Source organism: Ictalurus punctatus, chromosome 12 (genome assembly GCF_001660625.3).
Source record: "Ictalurus punctatus breed USDA103 chromosome 12, Coco_2.0, whole genome shotgun sequence".
Lineage (NCBI taxonomy): Eukaryota > Metazoa > Chordata > Actinopteri > Siluriformes > Ictaluridae > Ictalurus > Ictalurus punctatus.
Genome location: NC_030427.2, coordinates 9,080,426 through 9,105,930, shown reverse-complemented (window position 1 = coordinate 9,105,930; position 25,505 = coordinate 9,080,426). Strand labels below are relative to the sequence as shown.

Here is a 25,505-nt window from a genome sequence, read left to right as displayed (position 1 = left end):
TGGCTAGAAAGAAACCATTGCTCAAGAAGAGCCATATGAATGCATGTGAGTGACCTAGTGAAGATGTCTGATGAGACCAAGAACAAGATACTGTATTTGGGCAAGTTTCAAAGCCCTATGTGTGGTGCAAACCTACCGCAGGCCATACCTCAATTAACACCATCCCTATAGTGAAATATGGTGGTGGCAGACCATGGTCTGGGAAGAGTTTTCTTCTTGTCAAAAGTAAAGAGAAAATAAATGGAGCAAAATACAGGGATATTATAAGAGAACTTGCGGAAAACTAAAGCTTGGGAGACACTTCACCGTTCAGAAGGACAATGTACCCAAACACAATGCCACAGCAACAAAGGAATGGTTAAAAATAATAAATAAATAAATAAGATGACTATTGTAGAGTGGCCAGGTCAATCTCCAGATTTGAATCACATTGAGAATCTGTGGCACTGTTTGAAAACTGCAGTCAAAAAATATCTTTCAACCAACCAGAAGAACCTGGAGCCAGACTGCCAGGAAGAATCTAGCTGGAACAATCTGTGTAAGCATCATTTGTAATCCATATGAATCTGATGACTTCTAGGGGGGTTGAATACTTCTGCAAGGCACTGTATATATATTTATATGTACAAACTGTATATAGCAACTGATGGGCCAGAATTATTTATTGCGCAACTGCAGCAGGGGTTCTCGAGCAAGGGCTACTTTACTGTAAAAGAAATCCAAAAAAACCATCAGCATACTTTTTTTTTAATGCACACAATCCAAATATTCAAACATTAGATAACTTATTTGTGTATAATTCATGAACTTTCCATCAATAGAATACATTAGGCCCAAGTTGACAAAAGTTTTAGGCCTACTAGTTTTTGAGGGTTTGTATTAAACCCATTCAATTCAAATGCCAAGTCAAATAGGCAAATGACTATAAGAGCTAGATTTGTCTGTATTTGCTACCTAAAATTTGAATTCTACCAATAGTTTGTTACATTGAAACCACTGCTCCAATTACTATGGGCTACTACTGTTGCAACACGAATGTCGCTTCTTTCTGAAACGCCTTCTTCTCCATGTAACGCGGTGTAACACGACGTCATCACGTTAGTCATGACGTATCATGAATATGCAAATTACTTCATGGCTTCTCCTTCTTTCTTTTTTTTTTTTTTTTGAACGTGCCTTAATTAAATTCCCCTGAAAATAGTTGCTAACGCTGATAGAGACCTACCTGGTAGATATACCTGAAAAAAATGCAAAATGTGGCTATACTGTGTACTGTAATAAATTACACCGTAATAAACTGGCATATATAGTAAATTTAAGTATGAGCCGTGGTTTCCGGTGGTTAGATCATTTTCGGTTTTAACTTCCTAGTTTGCCTCGAGACAAGCGGCTTAATCGTCGCCCTTTTCTAAAGGTGAAGGTAAGAAAATTATCCGGTGTATTTTCTCATTAATATAACATGAATTCAGCTTTTAGTAGAACGTTAGCTGTTTAGCCAGCCAGCGTGCTATATCGACCAATGCGACTAGAAGTTTCTCTGGGAGTTGAAGTTGTTGTTGAACTGCTGGCTGAAGGTTTTCTGTCATGTCATCCTATGCCGATGGGCTTGTATTAAAACAAAACAAAACAAAACCGATAGTCTACCAGAGGGAAAATCACAAGGCTATTTAAATTAAATATATATTTTTAAAAAGTTATTTATTTATTTATTTTCGTGATCACTTGGCAGTTTTTGCGTTTGTTTGTTTCCGGGTTGCGTCACGAAAATGTTGAGTTAACTTTTGTCTAACTGATCATTCATCGATATTTGAAGAGGTTACCGCCCAGTATATTGTTCATTTAAAAAAAGGGAGATAGAAATATTTTGTAAATCTTTTGTCAATTAAGAATCTTAAAATGTCATCCACGTGCTTCCATACAGGCATGTAGACACAGACACACACACACACACACAGCGAGAGACAGAGACACTCAGTTCAAGTACGGTCATGTTTTTGGGAAGTCGGAGAAAACCGGAGAACATGCAGAACTCCACACTCAGGATCAACCCCGGGGACCCTGGTGTAAAATCATATTCACTCTGTACATACTGTATGTGATTGAGTCAAGATATATTTAGTATCAAACATTTGCATCATCAGTTTTGCACTGGAGCTGTAAGACTACGTTGCTAAACGATTAAAACTTAAAAATCCTTTGCGTAAATAAATATAGGGCCAGTGAATTCCTGCCAGTGGAACCCACAGCGCATTTTACCTCACGTAATGCAAAATTTGAACATGGACATGCTAACTAACACGGGTGTCACTTGTTTTTAGGCTGAGTATAAGCAGTTTTACCTTGTTGTACCGGTGTTTTCACGTGTACATGGTGTCATCACACAGGATGTAGTTAGTCATTACATATCGGAGGATTTCAGGGACAATCTGGCGCTTGTTTTAGTTATGAGATTCAAAAAAAAAAGAAAGTTGCACGGTCCAAGTGACCGTGTCTCGTGATGGCTCAGTATTACAGAATTTTAATGAGCGTAATATAATTGTATTGTGCACATCAACGTGACGATCACAAACCTCTCAACAAGAGCTTGTCTCTTCGCTACTGGCAGCTGCTTGTGATAGATTCTCTTTTATATTTCTGAATAAATACATGACCTAAAACAACATCATGGGTTCACACAAGTCCTAAAATGGACAAAGAGAACCCAGTGAGACAAATGAGACAAAAATATTATACTCTGGCATTTATTTTATTGAGGAAAATGATCCAATAGTTCATATCTGTGAGTGGCAAAAGTATGTGAACCTCTAGGATTAGCAGTTCATTTGAAGGTGTAATTAGAGTCGGGTGTTTTCAATCAATGGGATGACAATCAGGTGTGAGTGAGAACCCGGTTTTATTTAAAGAACAGGGATCTGTGCTATAGACCTCCTGTTGCTGTCACTGTGACTACTGATCATGCAGCAGTGCCTGTCTATCACTGATAATATGGTGTAACTGTATATCGCCCACTACGTGTAGCTAGTTAGCTAAAATATACAGTTTCATGTGGTAGTTCGTCTGGGCGATTAATTAACTAACTAACTAACTAACTAACTAATTAATTAATTAATTAATTACTTTTAAACCCAACATGGAACAGGCCACCAGAGGACTCAAATCACTCACCCTTGCCTGATAAATGAAAATGCCGTAGGTGTTTAGCAAGAGCTAAAGTTAGAACAAAAGTCCATCAACCACTGTCTTGAGCTTACAGTAAAACTATAGTTATTTCATTCCAAAAGAGCCTTTACAATTGAGCAAGTCGTCACTGACGAGCAGTCTTGTGATAATCAGATTTTTTGTTTTCTTTGACTGCAGTGGACTGAGAATAACTTTGAGATTCTAATTTGGGAAACCATAGTAAAGCTATTAGCTAGCTACAGTGTATAGCCAAAAGTATGTGGACACTTGACCATCACACCCATATGTGAGACTTGTCCAAAACTGCTTCAAGTGTCTGGAATGTCTTTGTATACTATAGCATTAAGATCTCCGTTCATTGGAACGAACAAGCCCAAACATGTTCCATTATGCGACTTGAACAGACCCCTGACCTCAACGCCACAGAATACCTTTGGGATGAACTGCAGTGTCTGCCGTGAGTCAGGCCTTCTCGCTTTACATCAGTTCCCAAACTAACTAATGCTCTTGTGGCTGCACGGGCAAATCCCCACAACCACATTCCAAACTCTAGTGGAAGTCCTTCCCAGAAGAGCAAATGAGAACGACTCCATATTAATGCCCAAGGTGTTGAAATGGGATATTCAACAAGCATATCTGGCATGACGGTCATGTGTCCACATTCTTTTGGGCATGTAGTGTAGTTTATATACCGTCTCCTCAGCACAAATATGTGTACGTTCTCCAACAAAAAGTAAAGTGGTAGTGTTGCAGTAAATGATATTTAAAAAAATATAACTTAATGATGAAATGGACCAATCTGAAGACTAGGTAGCAGGGCGGGGGGGCAGAATAATAGCAAAGATGCCAAATAATATTACCATAATTGTGTAATGTGCCAGGTCAACATCACATAATTTAAAGATGATTGCAGTTTTAGCATCTTAAATTGCTCTCGGCCATACACCCCGGTAGCTGCATTTTCTCTCACCAGTACTTCTATATACAGGTGTACAGGCTAGGACCTATCTCAGCAGGTTCTACTTCTGGCGCTGCTCAACATGGACCACGTTACACTTCATAAGATTGATGAGGAGCTGACAAAGAGCGAGGTCGCCGCACTGAAGTTTCTCTGCATGGATCACCTCAGCAGGAAACGGCTGGAGACCGTGAAGGATGCGAAAGACCTGTTCATCCTGCTTTCGGAGCAAACCAAGTTTGAAGATGAACTCTTCCTCCCTGATCTTCTCTACACTATTGGCCGCTGTGACTTACTTCACATCCTGGGCACTAACAAAAATAACGTCAGCAGGTTGTTGCAAACTAAAAGCTCTGGTGTTTCAGAGTACAGGTAAAGACAGACAAGAAATTTATTTTGCTGTGTTGCATCTTTTGGTATAAGCGCTTAGATTAATCCGCTGTTCCCCAAAATGAACGTTATTGTGTGATAAAATATTTTCAGAGGAATAAAACGCAACAGTGCGGCCTGTTTATAGAAAAATAATCAATGGTCGTGTGTTGTGGTTACAATCCTGAAGTTGATTATTTTCCAATAACGGCACACCCCAACAATAGCACATCCTTTATTCAGGTTATACTACAGCGATTTGGCAGGATCCAAACACACATCCACAAACAGTTGGACTCCGCCCACCATCCACTCGGGCCAATCGGGATAACCGCCACATCGCGCTGATCAATCGTAGCACATTCTCGCTCCAACCAATCACGTTTTGTTTTACAGTCAGAACAGAGTCATACTGCATCGGACTTGTAAATATAATCTAACAACATCGTTGTAACAACACCTAAAAGTAAACCAGTAACATTATGGGTCATAAATGCACTGTTATTATAGATGAGTGGTCTGATGGATTAGTAATGATTTATTCACTGATTCAGTAAGGATTCGTTAGACTGATTCAAACTGGTAACTCCTAAAGTTCCTGAGTCTCTTAGCCCGGTTCGTTTAGAGAATGTAATCATTAGCCTGTGAATTGGATGACACTGGTTTTAATCTCGGCACACTCAATTTACTGTTAAATCACAACTCGGGTTTCGCCGTGAATTCGGTAGCGATGCAGGAAGCACTAGTGAAAACACAAATATCCCCTTAAAATAAAGAATTTATGACCCATAATGTTGCATGTTTTCTTTTAGATGTTGTTAGGTAATGCTGTTAGATCCACTCTCCGGTCGTCATTCCTCCTGATCGGCCATGTTAGAGAGCCTTCGTAGTATGCGAGTTCGGTGCAGTATGACTCTGTTCCTGTCCGGATTGTAAAATAAAGCACGATTGGTTGGATCGAGAACGTGCTACGATTGGTCAGGGCAATGTGGCGGCTTGAGTATACGGTGGGCGGAGTCCAACCATTTGTGGATTTGTGTGCACTCTTGATGCTAGAAATGTTTCAAAACCCACAAATGCGTGCAGCAATCAACAGATGCACAGGACGCGATCCAAATCTCATTTGATTTATTTGTGAATTTAAATAGTTTTTGTGAATCTCGCTACATTTATTTGTGGATCGTAATCTATTTATTTGGAATTAAGAAACAATACTAACCTCTTTTACTCTTTACAAAGAGCTTGACACTGGAGACTTAAATTACATCTCCTTACAGTAAGCTTCATATCGATGTTTATATGTATGTCTTTGTTAGAATGTCTGTTTTTTTTTTTAAATCTGTTTTTAATCAGGATTGCATTATCTGCACTGTCCCCACACTAAATTAATAAACACCGTCTGACGTAGTCATTCATTCATCCATCCGTTTTCTGTACCGCTTATCCTACTCAGGGTTGCGCGGGAACCTGGAGCCTATCCCAGGGAACTGTGGGCACAAGGCAGGGGACAGGGTGCCAACCCATCTCAGGACACAATTGAACACACTCACACACCCTTTCACACACTACAGACAATTAGGAAATGCAAATCAGCCTACAATGCATGTCTTAGGATTGGGGAGAGCACACAGGGCAGAGGCGGGATTCAAACCCCCACCCACAGAGGTGTGAGGCAGACATGCTACCACTAAGCCAACGTGCTCCCCATCCCGCCCCATTCCCTCGCCCCGCCCCCCGGATGACGGTTCATATTTGTGTATGGTATGAAATATTTTTAATCGTGGTGTAGTATTCTTTAAAATGTACGTGCATTCATTTGTGAATATAAATAAATAAATTTGTACCTTCTCTTTGACTTTTTTTTTTAGAAAGATGCTCTACAAGCTATCTGAAGACATAAAAGAGGAAACCCTTCGTGACATAAAGTTCCTTCTGAACAGCCTGCCTAAAGGAAAACTAATTTCTGCTGTATGTATATTAAGCGCAAATTCTGTTGTCTGTGAGCTTGAGAAGTTAACAGGTTAATATTGTGAGACAGTATATGACTCTGCTTGAGGCATTCCTGAATATTGCAGACATTTCTGGATGTCCTGACTGAGATGGAGAAAATGGAGATGCTTGGAAAAGACAACCTAGATAATCTAGAGGATGTTCTGCGTAAATGCAGTAAAGACCTAGCTGATAAGGTACAGAAATTCAAGATGTCAATACCAGGTAATTCTGTCTCTCCATTACTTATCTTACATATCTTCCTTCCTTACTTGCTCCCTTCCTTCTTTCATTCCTCGGAATGCTTCCTTCCATCCTTCCCATAATTCCTTTTTTATTTCCTTGGTCTTAAACCGATATTGTCCGTTTATGTTTTCATCACATAGATCAGGAAAACAGCATCAGTCTGTCTGTACCACATCAGGAAGAATATCTCAGTCAGATTCTAGACAATCGGATGGAATCGATCAGTCTGACTGTAAGTGCAGGGACACTTGGATGACTGCTAAAACAACACATACCAGAAAAACATGATTAAGTTCTGATGTAATGCTTAAAGGATTCTACAAATTCCTGATGCTGTACATTTTATATACACACACTATAGAATGCCTAGCCTCTTATACTTATATTTCACACTTGTTTCTCCTTGGTGTGCCTCTGGGACTCGATGCAGAATATATCCATAGCAGAAACGAACCCGCCAAGTATGTTGTGACTTCCTTCGTTGCAGATATTCAAATGTGCAGTATTTTCACATTGCAAGCAGATAATCTAATGCTATCCTTTTGTTTCTGTGCATTTCCCCCATGTCATTCAGTCTCCACACGGACCGGCTCCAGGAGTGAGAACACCGTGGACACGGATTCAGAAGGAAGGGCAGTCTCTGAAAACGTACCGACGAATGCAATCAATGTTTGTTTAAATCCCAATTCAGTATAAGCACAATATTATAACATTAAAGGTAATTCATTCGTACACAACGTGACTATAACAAATTGTGTGTTCACCAAGGATGAATATTATCTCATGACCCGGCGGCCTTTAGGACACTGTCTGATTATTAACAACCACACATTTGAAGAGACAAGCAAACTCGGCAATAGGAGAGGGACGGACGCAGATAGAGGTATTTCTTTCCATTTACAACGGAGCTAATTGAATTTTTTAATCACAGCACTGTTGAATGCTGGATTCTGTCAGAAAGGGTTGATAAACATCAGCTCTGATGGCTCAGTTTTATTCCTTACTTATAATTTAGAAAAGTTTTTTTCTCTTTTTGTTCCACACACTTTATTACTGTTTGTTTGTTTGTTTGTTTGTTTATTTATTTATTTTTAGATGCACTTACTGAAGTTTTCGAGAGAATGCATTTCATAGTGGAAGAGAGAAGAGATCTTGTAAGTTCAGCCATGCAGAACGTCGTGATTGAATTCGCAACGAAGGACCACTCCACAATGGATGCCTTCGTGTGCTGCATCCTCTCACATGGTGAGAAGGGTGCCGTGTTAGGGGTTGATGGCAAATCCGTCGCGATACGTGATCTCACTCAACCGTTTGCCGCATGCTCGACGCTCACGGGCAAGCCCAAACTCTTCTTCATCCAGGCGTGTCAAGGCAGTGATCTGCAGAAGGGTGTGTGGTTGCAAGATGGAACTGAAGAGGATGAGCTCGAGGAGGATGCTAAAAAAGCTGATAGCCGTGTCCCTTTTGAAGCAGACTTCCTGATTGGGATGGCAACTGTGGAGTCTTATAAGTCTTTCCGTCACACAACAAAAGGATCCATTTTCATCCAGGAGTTGTGCCAACACCTGAAGGATTGGTGCCCCAAGTAAGTGTGTGGGGAGGACAAACTGGATTCATACTTCTTATTTTTTCTATATATAAAATATGAAACGATTTATCTTTTGAATGTCTTGTGAATACGCCACTGTTGCAAATGCATACACAATTCAAACCATATCAAATCCACAATTAAATGGGTGTGTAAAGACATTTTCGCTGCTGTATAGCACTAGGATTTCCTCGTTAAATTACCAAATGCGTAGAATCATCCTCTCTTTGGGTTGTCCTTAAATGTCAAATTGCAAACCTTTTTGTGTACCGAATGCACTTATTTACTTCTACAGAACATACATCCACTCTTATCTCCGTTCATTTTTGCCCACACGTTTATGAGCGCGCATAATCTCGCACGTTTGTCCGTCATGGCCATTTTTAATCATTAAAAAAATCCTCTCTTCTTTAGCGAAACATTCAGCTAGAATAAATGTTGATGTGACAAGCTGAACAAGAATTCCATTTTTTTGTTTTGTTTTGTTATAACAGAAAAGAAGACATCCTGTCAATTCTGACGAAGGTGAACCGCAGCGTGAGCGCCCAAGAGTTAAATAATCACAAGCAGATGCCGGAGCCTCGCTACACTCTTACCAAGAAACTGATGCTACCCATGGACTGAGCTAGAAAGACTTCTGCGTTCAGTCTTTGTCTTCCGTTACACCTGATTAGCCTTATTTTTCCATTAATCCTGATCGTAATGTAGGTTTTCTGGTGCTGGGTGTTTACACTTTAACGGCGCACTCAGGTTAATTGGCCAACTCGCCATGTGATTTAAATATTGAGGGGAAAAAAATCCCTTTAATATTCGCAGTCCCAGCAGCATGTGTTTCTTTTTCGAGCATGATTTCAGAATGCTATTGTGCTGATTAAGTTCATCTGCAATGTGAATTTCCACAACAGCATGGAAAAAAAAACAACTGCTACATGCAGACTACACTCCCCGTCCTCTTTAATAGGAACACCTGTACACCTGCATACTACTTCTGATCATTTATGCAATTAGCTAATCATTCAATCATGTGGCAGCAGAACGGTGCATAAAACTATGCAGATACAGGTCAAGAGCTTCAGTCACTGTTCACATCAAACATCAGAATGGGGGCGAAATGTGATCTCTGACTTTAACCGTGGCGTGGTTATGACCGTGGCGTGGACGTGAAACATAAAAGCACGTCTGGCCAGCAAACCAAAAACCTAGTTTTGTTCTAAATTACATTCATACAGATGTTCAATCATCTGACGGTGTGAAATAATGCACTGCTGGTGGTGGATGTGAATAATGTCTTTTTTATTTTCAGGCTGTTTATTTTGTGTAGTTGTCCAACAGTGTTTTTCACATTTAGATCAGAAGTGTTTGATGTGCTCAGTACACACTTTTGACCATGTCTTCGTACCAGTGACCTGGGAAAAACTATTTTTGATAGGGTTTAAGTGACTTTTTATTTCACTTGCTCAGCAATAAGATTCATAGATTATTTTGGCATCTTTTACTGAATTTAAGTGCCTACTATAAGTGCCTACTGAGGAAAAGATTATTTGGTATAAGAAATCCTGACCTGTTTACATATATATATTAAAACCCGGGGAGTATTGGGGAGAATAATAATACTCTAATATTTGAATGATATTTTAGAAATATATGAGGTTGAGTCAAATGTAAACCTTAATTTCAAATTAAGGTTTACAAGATTCTGCTCCCTAGAAGAATCCTGGATTTTAATTGCTGGAACACTTGCACTGATCAAAACATATTACGTAGAATAATTATGCACTTTTGTCAATAAGCAATGCAAAAAACAAACAAATTATAGAAATCCATAAAGTTACTTTGTTGCTTTCGTCAAAAAATGACGCACTTCTGGGTGGAGAATATTTTATATAAATTACATACTTTTTTGTTAAAATATAAATGGATATCAATTTACATGAATTAAGACATCACTAGGTACAGGGCACAGCTTTGTTTATCCTATAGGAGAATATAGATATTTTTCATGGTATTTTCATTTCTTTTTTTGAATCAGAAATGTATTAGGTTAAACAAAAATGCTTTACTTCATTTATGTATTTGGATATTCTCTCGACAATGAAATATATGAATTATAGGACAAAATGTATACGTAGATAAGCTGGAATGAAATTAAAGAAACTTAATGTTGTATTTTTAAACCATTTTATTTGAATAAAACTGATGTTTCCCACCTTGACATTTTCATTGCTGTCTTTAATTCGACAACGTGGACAGTATAGTCATGAATACATTGAACAAGCTTTTTTAAAAAAAATGTATAAATCAATGTCCCTTTTGAGGTCAATACTTTAGAAATACATGTTTTATTCAGGTACAAATCAAAAACCAGGTAAAAAAAAAATTATATAAAGATATGACATGTAAATTCTTTCATTTAAAAATTCCTGATGTTGCTTTCCTATGTTGTACATAATTATGATTCACGGTACAGTAGCTTTTTTTTTTTTTTTTCTTCAAATTGTGACATCTTTAAATTTACTCTTAACTCACATCAATACAACATAACTAAAGAATTTGCTAAAACGGAGCTTGTACACTTTTTTGAAAACAAGCGGAAACCTATGGAATACTCATTAGGAACTGCTCATTATAAACACGTTCTACTGTGGCAGATAGAAAACCAGCTTCTTCCTCAGGGTCACTTTATGGATGGGCATCTGTTTAACGATGCCTTTCATTCGGACTGTAGTAGCTTTTTCACTGACCTCCTTATTGACGCACAGCAAGATAGTTGGAATATCCTCACCCCTAGGAAACATGACAAAAAGCAAGTTACCCCTTGGAGGGCTAAGGGATCAAGTCAACATGATTGTAGAATGATTGTAGACTTTAGGGATCTTATTCACAAAGAATTTTGAGGCTAAATGTAGCTCCTAAATGGCAAAAAAAGCAATATATTTTATTTTAAACAACGTAATAGCTACACTATGGTATAGTCTGCTGTGTGTAAATAATGCATTTGATGAATGCATAATGGCTGTAAATCGATACTTTAAAATTCAATACAAATCCTGCCATTAATTCACACTTAGATGCTACAATGTTCCTTTGCTGAACGTATATTTGATTTGAAGATTTACAGTTATTAGTAACTCTGAACATTTTCGTGTTGTTTTATGACACTGTACTTTCATTTGGTTTTCATTTGTTTTTACTACCATGTGAGACAATCGCTGTTGATAGTCATTCATGAAACATGCCATCTTCCATAGCAACAGGGTCAAACCCACCCTTCCTCTTAGCTGAGGAAAAGTTCTTCCAAGAACTTTTAATGCCACTTAGGAGTAGTGCTTAGCTAAGATTCTCTGTGAATAAAGCCCCAGGAGCAGAACTTACGTTTGTTCAGTACTTACCCTGGGCAGTACGTTTTTAGTTGCTTACACAAGGACTGGATGAACCAAGAGCCCGAAATCGTGTTCCTCATTGAATAGTATCCTTTAACGGTCGACCTCGCAATGAGGAAATCTGCATCAGCTGGTATGGTCATCATCTGAACAGCATCCGTCTCTAATGATTTTTCATCTTCCGTTTCCGCTTCCGTGTCCTCTTCCTCATAACTATCAGGCTGGACTTCAACAGGAAGATGGTACTCTTTCCCACGGCAAGCCTGGATGATAAACACTTTGGGTTTATTGATTAGACTCGGGCAGGAATTTCCACTGAACGGGCCAAAGATGTCATCTCTGGAGACTATAGCTCCATCTGTGCCGTGTACTCCATCACTGCTGCCGTGGCTCATGATGCAGCAGACAAAACAATCACCATCATGGTGTTGCTGGCTGTATTTCTTCAACAGGTCCTTCATCTGTTCTGCAGTTTGGTTTTTGTGCACACACACATTGAAACCCAGCCACTGGAACACCTCTTTAAGAGAATCTGTGGAACAAAACAATGGAGACCATTTCACACAACGGATTCATGGTTTAGACTATAATCGCTGTTAAGAAGGTGAGCATTTCATTCTTTATTAAGAGTAGCACTCCATACACTAATAGGACCATTTTCATTTTATTTTTGCTGAAGTATTTTAAACGTGTCTCCCCTTTCAAATTGTGCTAGTGCACAGATTCAATTAGTTTAACTGTCGTCATGCCCGTGATCAAATATAAGCGAATGCAAAACAGCAGGCATCCATGACCTTTTTAAACGTCTGTATCCAAACAATATGGCAGTTCATTCAGGGAATATAGCGTACTTTTAAAATTGGACCTTAAGTACCACTAATATACAGGTAAACATACAGCACATGGACCTTCTCAGGTAAAACAAATACATACTAAAGGTACAGAAGAACCTAGCAACAAGGAAAATTACAGTCTGGTACCTTTATTTCAGAGAGTATAGGATCAAAAAGCATTCATTTGATTTACATTAATATCCACACAATTTGGTTGGAAAGGGATATATATATAAAAAAAAAAAAAAAGACTAACCTTCATCCAATTTAGATCCATAGCGTTCTTTGAGGGGTGAAGCAAAATTCACATTGTTAATGATCACACAGAAACCACGAGGTTCGCTGGACATTTTATATTCAGTAATCTGAAAAGAGAGTTTTCCATAATGAAACATTATGCATTTGACTCGTGTTGGGAATGTACACATTTCTGTAGATATTCTAAATCAGGAAAGCCCAAAATGTTCCCCTGATTTCTGCAGTACAGTGTGGTGATAGCCTTGCTCTAACACTAGTATTATCCACTGTAATTTCCAGAAGAATGAAGTCTGATATGGATGAGCAGATAATATGCCAAACTGGATCAAACTGAATGGTTATCGTACAGGAAGCAGTTTTCTGAAGTTTGAATTACCTCACTGGCTGCTTTCACTGGATTATCTGGAAGGGGGGGAAAAAACAAGAACATATGTGTCACCAACTGTTGCTATATTCCGTCTCACAGCTGTGTCATCATGGCTTCTAGGTCATGTTTGCATACCCTGGTTGTGTGATGTAGGTGGGGGGGTGAAAAGTTGCTTCAGGTCAGGGAAATTGTCCTGAACCTCTTCTCGCTGCAAGAGATCCACAAATTTGCAACACGTCGCATCACCCTTGTTCATCACAGTGTCCAGAAGGTCCGTGACAATTTTCGCACGTGGATGGTAACTATGGTTAAGTTTGTCGTAGTCACGCTTGGTGATGATTTTATCCTGTTGGACATGCTGCAAGATGAAGTCGGGGTCAGCAGACAGGGTGCCGATAAGGAAGACTTTGTTCTCGAGTACAGTCTGCATGGCTGTAAGACAGAATTAGACAGCACATTTCAGTAACTTCTGACTTACACATTACTGTCTAAGAATGTATTGTTATGCTCCTGAGTTCAAACATCATTTATCACCAGCTGACCTGATGTAATCACTGGGGGGGTTGTGCATTATATTCAAAGCACAAATAATCCGTCCATCCATTTTCCATACGGATTATCCTACAAAGGGTCAAGGGGGGGCCGGGAGCCTATCCCAGGGAGCTTGGGGCACAAGGTGGGGGACATCCTGAACGGGGTGCCAACTCATCACTGTGCACAATCACACACACATTCACACACTATGGACAATTTGGATGCCAATCAGCCTACGACGCATGTCTTTGGACAAGGGGAGGAAATCAGGGTGCCTGGAGGAAACCCACGAAGCACGGGGAGAACATGCAAACTCTACAAACACTGGGCAAAGGTGGGATTCGAACACCCAACCCTGTGAAAAAGTGCCTTTTTGGTTAGTGTCTGCTTTGGCAGTAGCAAATTCTGAGCATTCTAATTGTCCTTGAGTGCAATTGACATGAAGTTCTGCATTTTATCTTAAAATTGATCTTAACTATTTATTGTTGCTCTAATACCGCCATATTTGGTAACGATATCCACCTCTCATGGAACCTGTGTTTCCTTTGGGTAAGCCCCTGGTATATTCACCAGGGTGGGTGTAGTCGGTTTTCCCTTATTTTCTTATTGTACGTCTTTTTCTGTCTTTTCTTCTCCAAATCCCTAGTGCCATATTTTGGCGCCAATGACATCCTTTAGACAGGTTGCCTGTCTACCTTCCCAAATTATTCCCGCAATGCTACATTTATTTACTTAGTTTAAAAAAAAATAAATAAAAAAAATTTAAATAAATGCTGGATTTCACCACCTGCGCTCTCAATATGTCACGTTTATGTGACTCTTTTCAATCATTTCACTTGTGGTACTCTTTAAGCCTAACTTGTTTGTTGTATACAAGCATTTTGGTGTGTGGTGCTGGATGAGAGAAGACAGGAGGAGAACGACAGGTGCGTTTAACCTCGAAGAAGCCGTCCACTGTTGTAAATATTTTAAACGGCAGGTAATTCAAACCAGGTAAATATGTTTCGCTTGGAGTAGACTGGAATAGACCACGAACAAACTAAGAAGTCTGAGGAGAGAGACCCTGCTGTCGTCACTGCTCCTGGTGTTAAAGGTAAAAAAAAAAAAAAAAGTAGGTCAAAGTAACTACCTGAAGAACAGCTTACATGTATACATTTATTTCTCAGCTTTAGTTTTTTTTCACTGTATTTGTTCGGTTACTTTGCAGGCCCGCCATTACTCATGACGTTATAACATTTGAACGGCCACTTAAACAAACCGGAACAGGTTTAGGTTCACGCGCCAAATACACTATTTAAAAAAAACAAAAAAAAACAAACAACATTATTAACTCACCTCGGTCGTCGCGAGGAGGTCAGTAACAAGTCACGTCAGTAAAACAAACTGGATGGAAAGCAAGATGCCTTGAGATAATACTAAGACGATTCTTGCTTGGTTCTTTCCAGAGACAAAACCGTGCCCCTACTCCCTAATTTAGATACGGCAAACTTCCGGTAAAGCTCTGCCTCTTTCGTACTGTAGGTTATGGTTTCTGTTATGATACAGGGCATACTGTAAATGCCACTCGCGAGATGGTTTATAAAGTAGTCTAACTGAAAGACTTTTTCTGCTACTTTACATCATAGAAGTAACAGAAATGTAACAACAATGTTAATATTATGTAACGTGGAGTTTGCTTTATATTGAAACGAACCTGGGTATTTAGAATTTCCTGTTTTCTGGAGACCTCTATCGACAAAATATGATATTACAAGCTACAAAAACAAAAAAGGAAGGGGGGGGGGGGGGGGGGGGGGGGTACACCAGTGACCAGCGGGTGGTATGTTTTCTTCTGTGTTTGATGGTCTAACTGGACTTCAGTTTGGACGGTTGTTGGTTCAAATCCCAGCACTGCCAAGGTTGTGCAGTACTTTTGATGCTGGGCCCTTGAGCACGGCCCTCGACACTCAACTGCTCAGTTGTGTAAAGAAGTCGTGTCAAGTGGGGTTTTATTGTGATTCCCCTGTACAGCTCGTACACATTGGAATGAAACGACGTTTCTTCAGGATCCTAGTGCAACTTGGAACAGTACGCAGGACTATATAACGTGCAAATGCGCAACAGTGTGAGATGTGTGGAAAACAATAAATACATAGAACAAAACAATAACTACACAGTACAGTAAATACACAGAACATGGACTATACACTGTAAACTATGGTGTAATGTAGCAGTACAAGTATAGAAGCAATATTGGCAGGAAAAATTTGTTCCATAGTATAAAGTGACGTGTTTGACTAGCCCAGGTGAGCGTTGAGAGGCAGTGGGGTGTTGAGTAACCTGAATGCATCAGGGAAGAAACTGTTGTGGAGTCTGCTGATGGTGGAACAGATGTACCTGTACCTTCTGTCAGATGGTAGTAGGGTGACGAGTCCATGAGAGGGTGAGAGGGGTCATCTGCAACACTGGTAGCTTGTTGGATGCAGTGGTTGTTGAATGAATAAAGTCGCTAAGGATAAGGGCGTCTGCCAAATGCCAAAAGCATCACGCTGCCTCTGCCGGCTTGCCTTCTTCCCATAGTGCATCCTGTTGCCAGCTCTTCCACAGGTAAGTGACGCACACGCACCCAGCCGTCCACATGTAAAAGAAAATGTGATTCATCAGACCAGGCCACTTTCTTCCATTGCTTCATGGTCCAATTCTCATGCTCACCTGCACATTGTAACCGCTTTCGGCAGTGGACAGGGGTCAGCACGGTCACTCTGATCGGTCTGCGTCTGTGCAGCTCTGTACGCAGCAAGCTGTGATGCACTGCTTTATGTCAACATAAAATTTTTCAGCAATTTTGTGCTACAGTAGCTCTTCTGTGGGATTGGACCAGATGGTCTCGCCTTCGTTCCCCACACGCACCGCTGAGCCTTGGGCGCCCCTGACCCTGTCACTGGTTCACTGCTTGTCCTTCCATGGACCACTTTTGGTAGGTATTAACCACTGCGTACCGGGAATACCCCATGAAACCCGCCGTTTTGGAGATGCTCTGACCCTGTCGTCTAGCCATCACAATTCGGCCCTTGTTAAAGTCACTCAGATCCTTACGCTTGCCCATTTTTTTCCTGTTTCCAACACATCACCTTTGAGAACTGACTGTTCACTTGCTGCCTAATATATCCCACCTCTTAACAGGTACCACTGTAGTGAGATAATCAACGTTATTCACGTCACCTGTCAGCGGTTTTAATATTATGGCTGATCGGTATATATTTATTAAGTAATTGTTCTATTAGCAAAGAGGTTTGACATGCAAGCAAAGCCCTTTCCTTATGTACTTGTCAGAGGTCTGTTTTAAACATGTCTAACATACCATTTCTCTAATCGACATTATTCATTGGTTTGGTTAACTCGCCCCAAGGTGTTGTATGATAATCCGGCTTCTGGGTTTGAGTTTCTGAAACGATAGGTCAAACAAAAGGTCCCTAGTGTAGACCAGGTTGCTCTAGTATGCATATATGTGTATGTCTGTGTAAGAAGGAAATCTGCATATTGTTAAATATAAAAGCAAACACTGTAAATGTGTTTTCATAAACTTGTACAATACGTTTGATGTCAGCACAGTGTTCAGCAAGAAATACAAATTAAATTGATACCAAACATGCCCTGAGGAATATCATTTTATTCTGACCAGTTACCAACAGTCTAATGGATGCTAATCCCTAGGTTTCTGGATTATCTGAAAATAATTTGTGTCTAAGTCCACTGTAAACCTATGAATAAAAACAGTCTTATGTTTACAAGCTGCCACAATGGATCTGGATGGAATAGGTGAGTTTGATAAGTCTCCAGTGTGCTGATTGTTTGCTTTACTAATGGATCAGCATGTGTGGAAAGAAAACTTGTGTCTTTTTGCTGTTTACATGGCAAGAGAATGGGCCTGGTGTGTATATGCGTGTGACATATTCAACAGATAGCTTGAAATGTTGTAGGATCTACTGCTATTCCATGTCCTAGTTACATTGACTGTGTTTTATAATACTGGGATTTTGTCCTCTTAGTTGTTACTGTATATAGTGCTGTGTGTGGGTGTCTTTGAAATACAGAGCTCTGCTTTTGATCTATGGTTCTGGTTTTGTGTCCAACAGAAGGCCTGAACGACGCCTGTCCTGCAGTTTACCGCGCTGCACTGAAGCTTCGTTCCCTGCAGAAACTTTGCCGCAGTACGTTATCTCTTAGTGTATATAAAGACATTTGAAGAGTGGAATCATTTACATAACTCGGGATCATGAGTATTGTTCCTACTGTAAACCCCCCCCCCTCCCCCAACAAAAAAAACCCCATTCTATATGTTTCATATTTCATTATAGTTGACAAATTTTAGCCAATAGCAACGTATTGCAGACTTGTTCAAATATGTTATATATGTGTTATTAGTTGTTATTATTAGTGATGAAATATATTTGTGGCAAAAGACCAATTTTGGTAACTGGGCTGAATACCAAACTACTGAATTACTAAACACTGAACTACTGAAAACAGTATCTGCAATACAGTTTTTTAAATGAACTTGTTTTAGTACAATTACATAAATTATGTAAGGAATAAAAGGTGAGAGTGCCCGCTATTATAGAAAAACAATCACAATCGGGGTCACGTGATGCTACCACACTGACATTAATTATTTTCCAACAGCACGTCCCAAAGTGCTTTCCACAGCTATTTGCGAAGGCTGGCAAAATTTTTTACATTGTATCTTTTATTTATTTATATATTTTTAAAAAATGTCCCAGTGGACATTTGATTAAGTTATGTTTAAATCTTGTGGAATGTCTGCAAAAAAAAACTCCGGTTAACATATTATCGCAGATATAAACACTTGTTGCCTCACCAGCCTCTCTTTTTTTTCTCTCACTTAAGGTTAATAAGACAAAAAAAAAAAAAAAAAAACAGAAAATAATGACAAAACTACAGGGTTCTAAGAAAAACAAAAGCCCTTTATATTATAAGTGTGCATATTGAACAGAACACTTGATGTAAAATCAGTGTGTACACATTGGGCCATTGAACCATTTGCATAACAGTGGAAAATCTTTTTTAATTTTTGGTCTCGTGGACAAACACTGATTTCATATTGTAAAATCTTTTGCTCGGTGAACAACTTTATAGAGTTAGGTTTTTGTTTTTCTCCCATTACTGTGTAGCATTTTCAGTAAGTAAAACAAGAAGACATGACGAAAATGTTTCATCGTTCATCGATGGGTAAAGTATGTGCTACATCCCTAGTTATTATCATTCATGTATGTGTTTCAGTGCATATGGTCTCGATCCGGGATTTAGGCTCGGCTCTTTGGGCTGTAGGGGACTTGGGGAATCTTTCCGAGGAAAGCTTGAAGCAGAGCCTAGAACAGCTCTTCCAGGGTGTTTTACAGAAATTACCTGTTCAGGTGGTACCAGAAGCTATAGAGCAGACTTCCAGACTTCTCTTCAAGCTGTACGACAGGTGAGAAAAGATATCTACCTGTTCAGTTGGCTTGCATATGTATGAGTCATGTGTGCATTTAGGTTTGGATATTTTGTGATGTCATTTGTAGGGAGAAGACTGGCTTTGTCCTTCTCAGATCTGTGGAAGTGGCACTGACGGTGCTTTCAGGAGACACACTTTCAGCCAAACAGAGAGGTCTGCATCATGTGCATAAAATTTTATTTGCGTTTTACCATACGTAGCTAATAACAGGTTTATGTATTATATAATTATACACAGCGCTATTTAACATGCACAGCCGTGAGTCAATTTCTTGTTTGTTTGTTTTTTCCTTCCTGCAGCTCTGTTCCAGCTGGCTGTTAGCTGTAGCAGAAGGCAAGGCACAGAGGACGCCTTTGTCAGCCGTGCCGGCCTCAGGAACCTTCTGGACGACCTTAGTCAGGTGAGAATCCGTCATCAAATGATTTCTGTCATCGTCCACAACATGTAGTACTAATCATAAATTAGGATTCACATGATTGGAATGTAGGTTTTTCATTTTCCTAAAGATAATTTAATATAAAGACAATATAACTGGTTTCTATAACAAGTGAAATGTCCTTACTTGAACTGTCCTCCACAGTCACCTGACATAAACACAATAGAGATGACTTGGAGTGACTTCAGAAACACTCAAGTAGTCCTGTTTGTTCATTTCCGATTACCAATAGCAACCGTGTCCATGATTGTGATCTTACCAAGTGTCCCTGCTAAAAGGTCCCACGCTGGTGTATGCATACGTAACCCAAGGAAGAGAATCACTCACAGTTCTGACACTGTTCCCAGATGAGGATAGAAACTGCTCAGAATTCGGATATCTTTCTCCATACTAATCCTAAACCATTGAATTCAGTTAAATTAAGCTTGCCAGTGCTTGTTAAGGTGCCAGCTGTGGTCCAGGAGAGCCATGTGTTTGGTCCAGTGGAGGCTGCTATCCAATCCTGCTTCAGTGGGGTATGTTCTACTTCTACACACAGATGTACACACACAGACACACCCAGAAGCTCACAGTGTTTTTGACTTTACCCAGGCTATCAATGGGAGAGCCGGGGAGGAACATTTTGTGAGCTGGCTGCAATCAGAGCCTCGTTTACTGCTGTGGCTGTCCACCCTCTACAGACTCTCAGTTAGTGAGGCAGTACAGCACAGAGTACACTGCCACGCCTGCAAGGCCTTCCCCATCACAGGTCTCAGGTGAGTTAATGTGTGTTTATCTGTGTAATTGGGGATGTGCCTTGCTGTTCTTTTTAAACATAATTCATTTTTGTATAAAGAGACATCACCCTGTAGAATTCAGTATAATGACACTGATACATTATATACAGTATGTGTCATGATTCGGTTAATTGAATGCAGTGGCCAAGGTTGCTGAAAGGGCAGTGCTAAACATTTGGCATGTGAAAGTAATAATGTTTTGATTTATTTAAAGTGCAAAAATTTCTTTTAAGCCACTCAGAAATGGGATCCCAGTCCCAATGCACACCTCTAGTGCAGACCATGTCTTCAACTTAATGACACGGAGAGTGTCTGTGGAACTGGAATGCTGTGCAATGCTGTTGAAATGTTGTATGCAGAAACTTTGTCATGGATAGAGAAAGGAATAGATGGCAATTTATAGGAAGATGAACATGGAAGAAGGTGGAGCTCCCAAACTCAATTTCAGAACTACATAATGGATCTATTTGTGTTTTCACAAACAAAACCCAGAATATTATAAGCATACCGTTACCAGCCATCTCCTTACACAGAATGCAACGTACACTATATGGCAGAATATTTCTTTGACACCTGACCATCACACCCATATGTGGTTCTTCCCCCAACGGTTACCACAAAGTTTGAATCACACAATTGTCTAGAATGTATTTTGTGTGCTGTAGCTTAAAGATTTCCCTTCACTGGAATTAAGGGGCCTTGCCCAAACTTGTTTTAGCTCCTGTGCAGAAAGTGAGCTTTAGCAAGGTTGAAGTGGAAGAACTCGAGCGACCTTCACAGATCCCCGACATCCCCACCGAACACATTTGGGATGAACTGGAATGCCGTCTCTACACCAAGCCTTCTCGCCCAATATCACTGCTCAACCTCACGAATGCTCTTGTGGCTGAATGAACAGAAATTCCCACAGCCACGTTCTAAAATCTAGTGGAAAGCCTTCCCGGAAGAGTGGAGGCTGGTATAGCAGTAAAGAATGGGATGTTCAACAAGCACTTATGGGTATGATGGTCAGGTGTCCACATTTTGGCCATATAGTGTATAACAACCCCACATACAACGCTGGCATTTACATTTACATAAACACTCAAGTTTATCATAGTCTCTTTGATTAGCATATTATCTGTGCCTATTGGAGGCTGCAAGATTTTCATCCTCAGCATGAAAGACTTTTTTTTTTTAACTCAAATTTTCATCCATTACTGCCGTTATTCTCCTTAATCGATTTTAGACTTTCATTGTATTGTCACTCCACTACACTAATATTTTAAGTCAGCTGCCTAAAAACGTCTCTTTGTCGGTACTGACCGTTCACACACGAGCCCTACCAATAATTTCATAGGAATCTTCCCATCATGGCGACTCTGGCTTCACACTTCATGAATAGCTACTGTTAAAATTTCCCCGTACAAATGCACCTTTGACAGATTTAGCCTAAGTGTAGAGCTGCTGTAAGTTTGTATTTGTTCACCTTGGGCAGGTGTGATCTCTTTGCAGGTATCGCTGTTTGAAGTGTTTGAACGTCCACCTGTGCCAAAACTGTTTCCTGACCAAGAAACGTACAAGGAAGCACAAGCCTTCACATCCAGTTCTTGAGTACTGCACTCAGGTATTGTTGCCAGCGCACTAAGCATTGTATTGTACTCAGAAAAACTAAATATAATGCCCTTTTAAAGCTGTCTTAATAGAGTGACCTACTGCTAGCATGGTGTCCTGCGTAATTCCAATATGAAGTAATGCCTAACAGGGTTAAACTGTGGAACGCTGTTTTTAATCTTCCGGAAAGACTTACTTAGCATCTTGTATAATTCCCATGTAATTGAATCTTCTTGGTTATGATAAATATATTATACTTCACATCAGCCCTCATGGAAGGAATCAGTGGCATCATTGGCATCCAGTGCTCGCCATGTTCTTCTGCCACGGCGCTACACCAGGAGAGGAACAGAGAGGAGGAGACCTCTTATAGCTGGATCCAATGAAGAGACACATGACAGGTACAGAAAAAGAGTGTGTGTATTCATTAATGTACATTTTCATTCTTTCAGGTGTCCTCTTTCCCTCAGTGCTCATGTCTCAGAGCTGCAGCAGCAAGAGTGTGCTGATAATCTGGAAAGTTTGGACGTCACTGTATCTGAAAATGTTCCTCCTTCTCCTCCTCCTCCTCCTCCGCAACTTAACATGGAGTCAAAATCACTCCAGACAGATGAGTCGGAAACCCAGCCTCAGGTACTGTAGCTCTTTAGAAATGCAGCAGTGCTCTCTACTTTTAATTTTGCTGATATGTCTGAAGATAGTTGTGCGTGTTACAGAGGAAGATGTCATTACTCCAAAAGGACCTAAGCATCACGCGAAACGCCATGAAAGACCTGCAGAGAGATAAATGGTGGTAATGCTTTTGGATTGACTATATATTATACAGTGTGTGTCAGTGGCCCTATTTGACACTTCTGGTGTGTGTATGTGTGTGTGCTTTGTCATCAGGCTTCTGGAGAAAGAATTTCAGGTGTGGAAAGTTGCTGCACAGTCAGAGCATGACTCTTTGGAAGACAGGTGCACGGCGCTGGAGGCCACCATGGAGGCGCTGATCCAGCACAACCAACAGCTGGAGCAGGGGCTAGGACAAGTCAGACATGTGAGTGGAGAAAATCAGGGAGACAGAAAGAAAGAGAGATATATATGGTGACGATCATTTCAGGGATATTTCAGGACGGGTTTAACGATTGTGTATCCTGGATTGTTCACTTTGCTACTTAGCACAGAACGTTTTCAGCCTAATTTCTGTCTCCTGTATCTGTTTCATATGATCAGAGGCGGGTAGTAACGCGCTACATTTACTTCATTACATTTGCTTGTGAAACTTTTTTGAAAAGAAAAAAAAAAATCCTTTTAAGACTAGGTTTAACTGGACATACTTACTCTTACTCAAGCTCATTTTTAATCACAGAAATGTACTAGAACTTCGCTATATTCGGTGGCATTCCTCCGTTACTGGTCAATATTAATGAATATATCTAGAGTTAAAAATTTGTTTACATCACGTATAATGAAGTCACGAGGCTCGCGATATGCTACAGTTGTCTGAATGCATCTGCGATAACTGCAGAATCACTTTTTTAGCAGCACTCGAGAGGGGGAAGAAGCTGGCGTGTCGAGGGAGGCAGGACACACACACACACACACACTTTCTCTTCTGTTCTGCTCCATAGTCCGTTCTTTTGTTCTCTGTCGTCTTGTTTAAAGGCAGATGCTGACAAGTTTGTGTTGTTAACACATTAAGACAGTCAGCCGTTGCTTTTTTGTGGGTGAGATTTAGTGTTGAAAATGACAGGTTAATGATAAACAGTCTTTATTGGTCACATACACACACAGCACAGTGAAATTCTTTTTCTTCGTATAGGCTGGGGTCAGAGCGCAGGGTCAGCCATTATACGGCACCCCTGGAGCAGAGAGGGTTAAGGGCCTTACTCAAGGGCCCAACAGTGGCAGCTTGGCAGTGCTGGGGTTTGAACCCCCGACTTTCTGATCAGTAACCCAGACCCTAGGTGTTTCCTAAGTTCTCCCTGTGTCCATGCGGGGTTCCTCCCACCTCCCAAAAATGTGCCAGTAGGATGCGATTCCATCCAGGGTGTATTCCTGCCTCACGCTTAGTGTTCAGAATGGGCTTCTAATCCACCACGACTTTGACCAGGATAAAGTGGCTACTGAATATGAATGATTTCTGAAAATAGGCCTACAAACCTCCATTTTTATTCTTGGGATTACTTGATGGCAGGAGATAGATGAGTATAGGACACATGCTAAATAGGACCTCATTTCATAGTTACACCAGCTAGTTTATTTGGCATTGATACTCTCAAGCTAAACACAAAGTGGTGTGTCAGTTGTAAAAGCACTGCGCTACTGATTGTAAAGTTGTGTATTCAAAGCCCAGCATTACCAATCTGCCACTGTTGGACCCTTGAGCAAATCCCTCAACGGCTCAGTTCAGTATTCTGTCTCACTTGCAAGTCACTTTGGATAAAAGCATTAGTAAAACGTAAATGTTTCATCTCGGATATATATCATTTTAGAAGGTTTCTATTTTTAGTTAAAAAAAAATCAGTTAAGTTGAAAAAAAAAAAAAACACGCATTGTTAACTGGTGAAATATTCCTGATTTTTCTCCTGTGTAGGCATTGAGTACGAGGGGAAGAGATGAGTTTGGCAGCGATATCCACACCCCTCCTCCACAACAACACAGCGGAGATAACACCAGCGAGAAACAGTTCACAGAATCTGAAAGTCCAGCTTCCTACACCAGCTCTACTACAAAAAAGGATGAGGAAACACCGACAGGGGAAGTGAAGGAGCGAGAACAGCAGATGGAAGCAGAAGAGACTCTGAATCAAGTGCAAGAGGAAGGGCATATAGACGTAGTAGTTACTGAAACCTGTGTGATCGAGACAAAGAAAGAGGTCCAACTTGTTGGGCAGTCTGAAGATGAGGAGGAGGAGGAGGAGGAGGAAGAGGAGGAGCCACACCTTTACATACAAGAGCTTATTGGAAAAGATATAACCTTAGAAGGGTCTGCCATAGTGGAGGATTCTGGGACAGATAACTCCGACGAGGAAGAAGAGCTTTGTGACCTAGTGCAGAGACTTCATGGTGCACTCCTATCCACACAAATAGGCAAGTACAGTGTGAAGATCAGTTGCATACCTGAGCTAGTTTGCTTAAAGGCAATTAAGAAAATCACATGGTAAATATGAGCAAAGAAGGCTGGGAAAAATTGTCTTTATTGTTTAACCTTTTGATATTTTGTTTAAAAAAAAAGAAAAATCACAAAAATATTCTGCTCTCATGGATATCAAACAATTGCAAACACAACACATTATCCAAAAAAAAAAAAAAACTTCATTAAATACAGGTGTGCAACAATTATTGACACCCCTGTAAATTCATATTGAGAAATATATTTGATGCATATTCCCATTGATATTTGAATTTTCTTTTGTACACCTGCGTGACTAGGAACAGGAAATTGTTCAACCATGACTTCCTGTTTCACAGGGGTATAAATATGAGGTAACACACAGGCCAAATGCACACAGAGAGGTAG

The 25,505-nt window shown here is 40.1% G+C and overlaps 3 protein-coding genes across 7 annotated transcripts; 2 read left to right on the top strand and 1 right to left on the bottom strand.

Moving 5' to 3' along the window:
- Nucleotides 1–1,163: 1,163 nt before the first annotated feature.
- On the top strand, nt 1,164–10,542 carry casp8 (caspase 8, apoptosis-related cysteine peptidase). Of its 2 annotated transcripts, XM_017482116.3 has the most exons (10): nt 1,164–1,420; nt 4,169–4,510; nt 6,376–6,475; nt 6,583–6,721; nt 6,883–6,974; nt 7,173–7,203; nt 7,317–7,411; nt 7,511–7,625; nt 7,838–8,327; nt 8,825–10,542. In XM_017482116.3, the coding sequence occupies exons 2-10, from the start codon at nt 4,221–4,223 to the stop codon at nt 8,952–8,954; spliced, it is 1,482 nt and encodes a 493-aa protein (XP_017337605.1). In that variant the 5' UTR covers nt 1,164–1,420; nt 4,169–4,220; the 3' UTR covers nt 8,955–10,542. The 2 variants fall into 2 exon arrangements, with proteins under 2 accessions (XP_017337605.1, XP_047014816.1); XM_047158860.2 differs by lacking the exons at nt 6,883–6,974; nt 7,173–7,203.
- On the bottom strand, nt 10,492–15,179 carry LOC100304635 (caspase 8). 2 transcript variants are annotated; one of them, XM_017480625.3, is made up of 6 exons: nt 13,711–14,471; nt 13,304–13,600; nt 13,178–13,203; nt 12,800–12,908; nt 11,720–12,242; nt 10,492–11,114 (listed from the first exon to the last, which is right to left on the bottom strand). In XM_017480625.3, the coding sequence occupies exons 2-6, from the start codon at nt 13,596–13,598 to the stop codon at nt 10,967–10,969; spliced, it is 1,101 nt and encodes a 366-aa protein (XP_017336114.1). In that variant the 5' UTR covers nt 13,599–13,600; nt 13,711–14,471; the 3' UTR covers nt 10,492–10,966.
- dytn (dystrotelin) lies at nt 14,706–25,192 on the top strand. 3 transcript variants are annotated; one of them, XM_017482113.3, is made up of 13 exons: nt 14,706–14,795; nt 17,818–17,892; nt 18,983–19,172; nt 19,264–19,349; nt 19,496–19,596; nt 20,076–20,147; nt 20,224–20,387; nt 21,903–22,014; nt 22,269–22,402; nt 22,472–22,634; nt 22,718–22,794; nt 22,890–23,040; nt 24,580–25,191. In XM_017482113.3, coding segments are annotated over exons 2-13 (1,821 nt in total). In that variant the 5' UTR covers nt 14,706–14,795; nt 17,818–17,891; the 3' UTR covers nt 25,150–25,191. The 3 variants fall into 3 exon arrangements, with proteins under 3 accessions (XP_017337602.2, XP_017337598.2, XP_017337597.2); XM_017482109.3 differs by having other exon boundaries at nt 22,269–22,634; nt 22,718–22,791; nt 24,580–25,192; XM_017482108.3 differs by having other exon boundaries at nt 22,269–22,634; nt 24,580–25,192.
- The last annotated feature ends 313 nt before the right edge of the window (nt 25,193–25,505 follow it).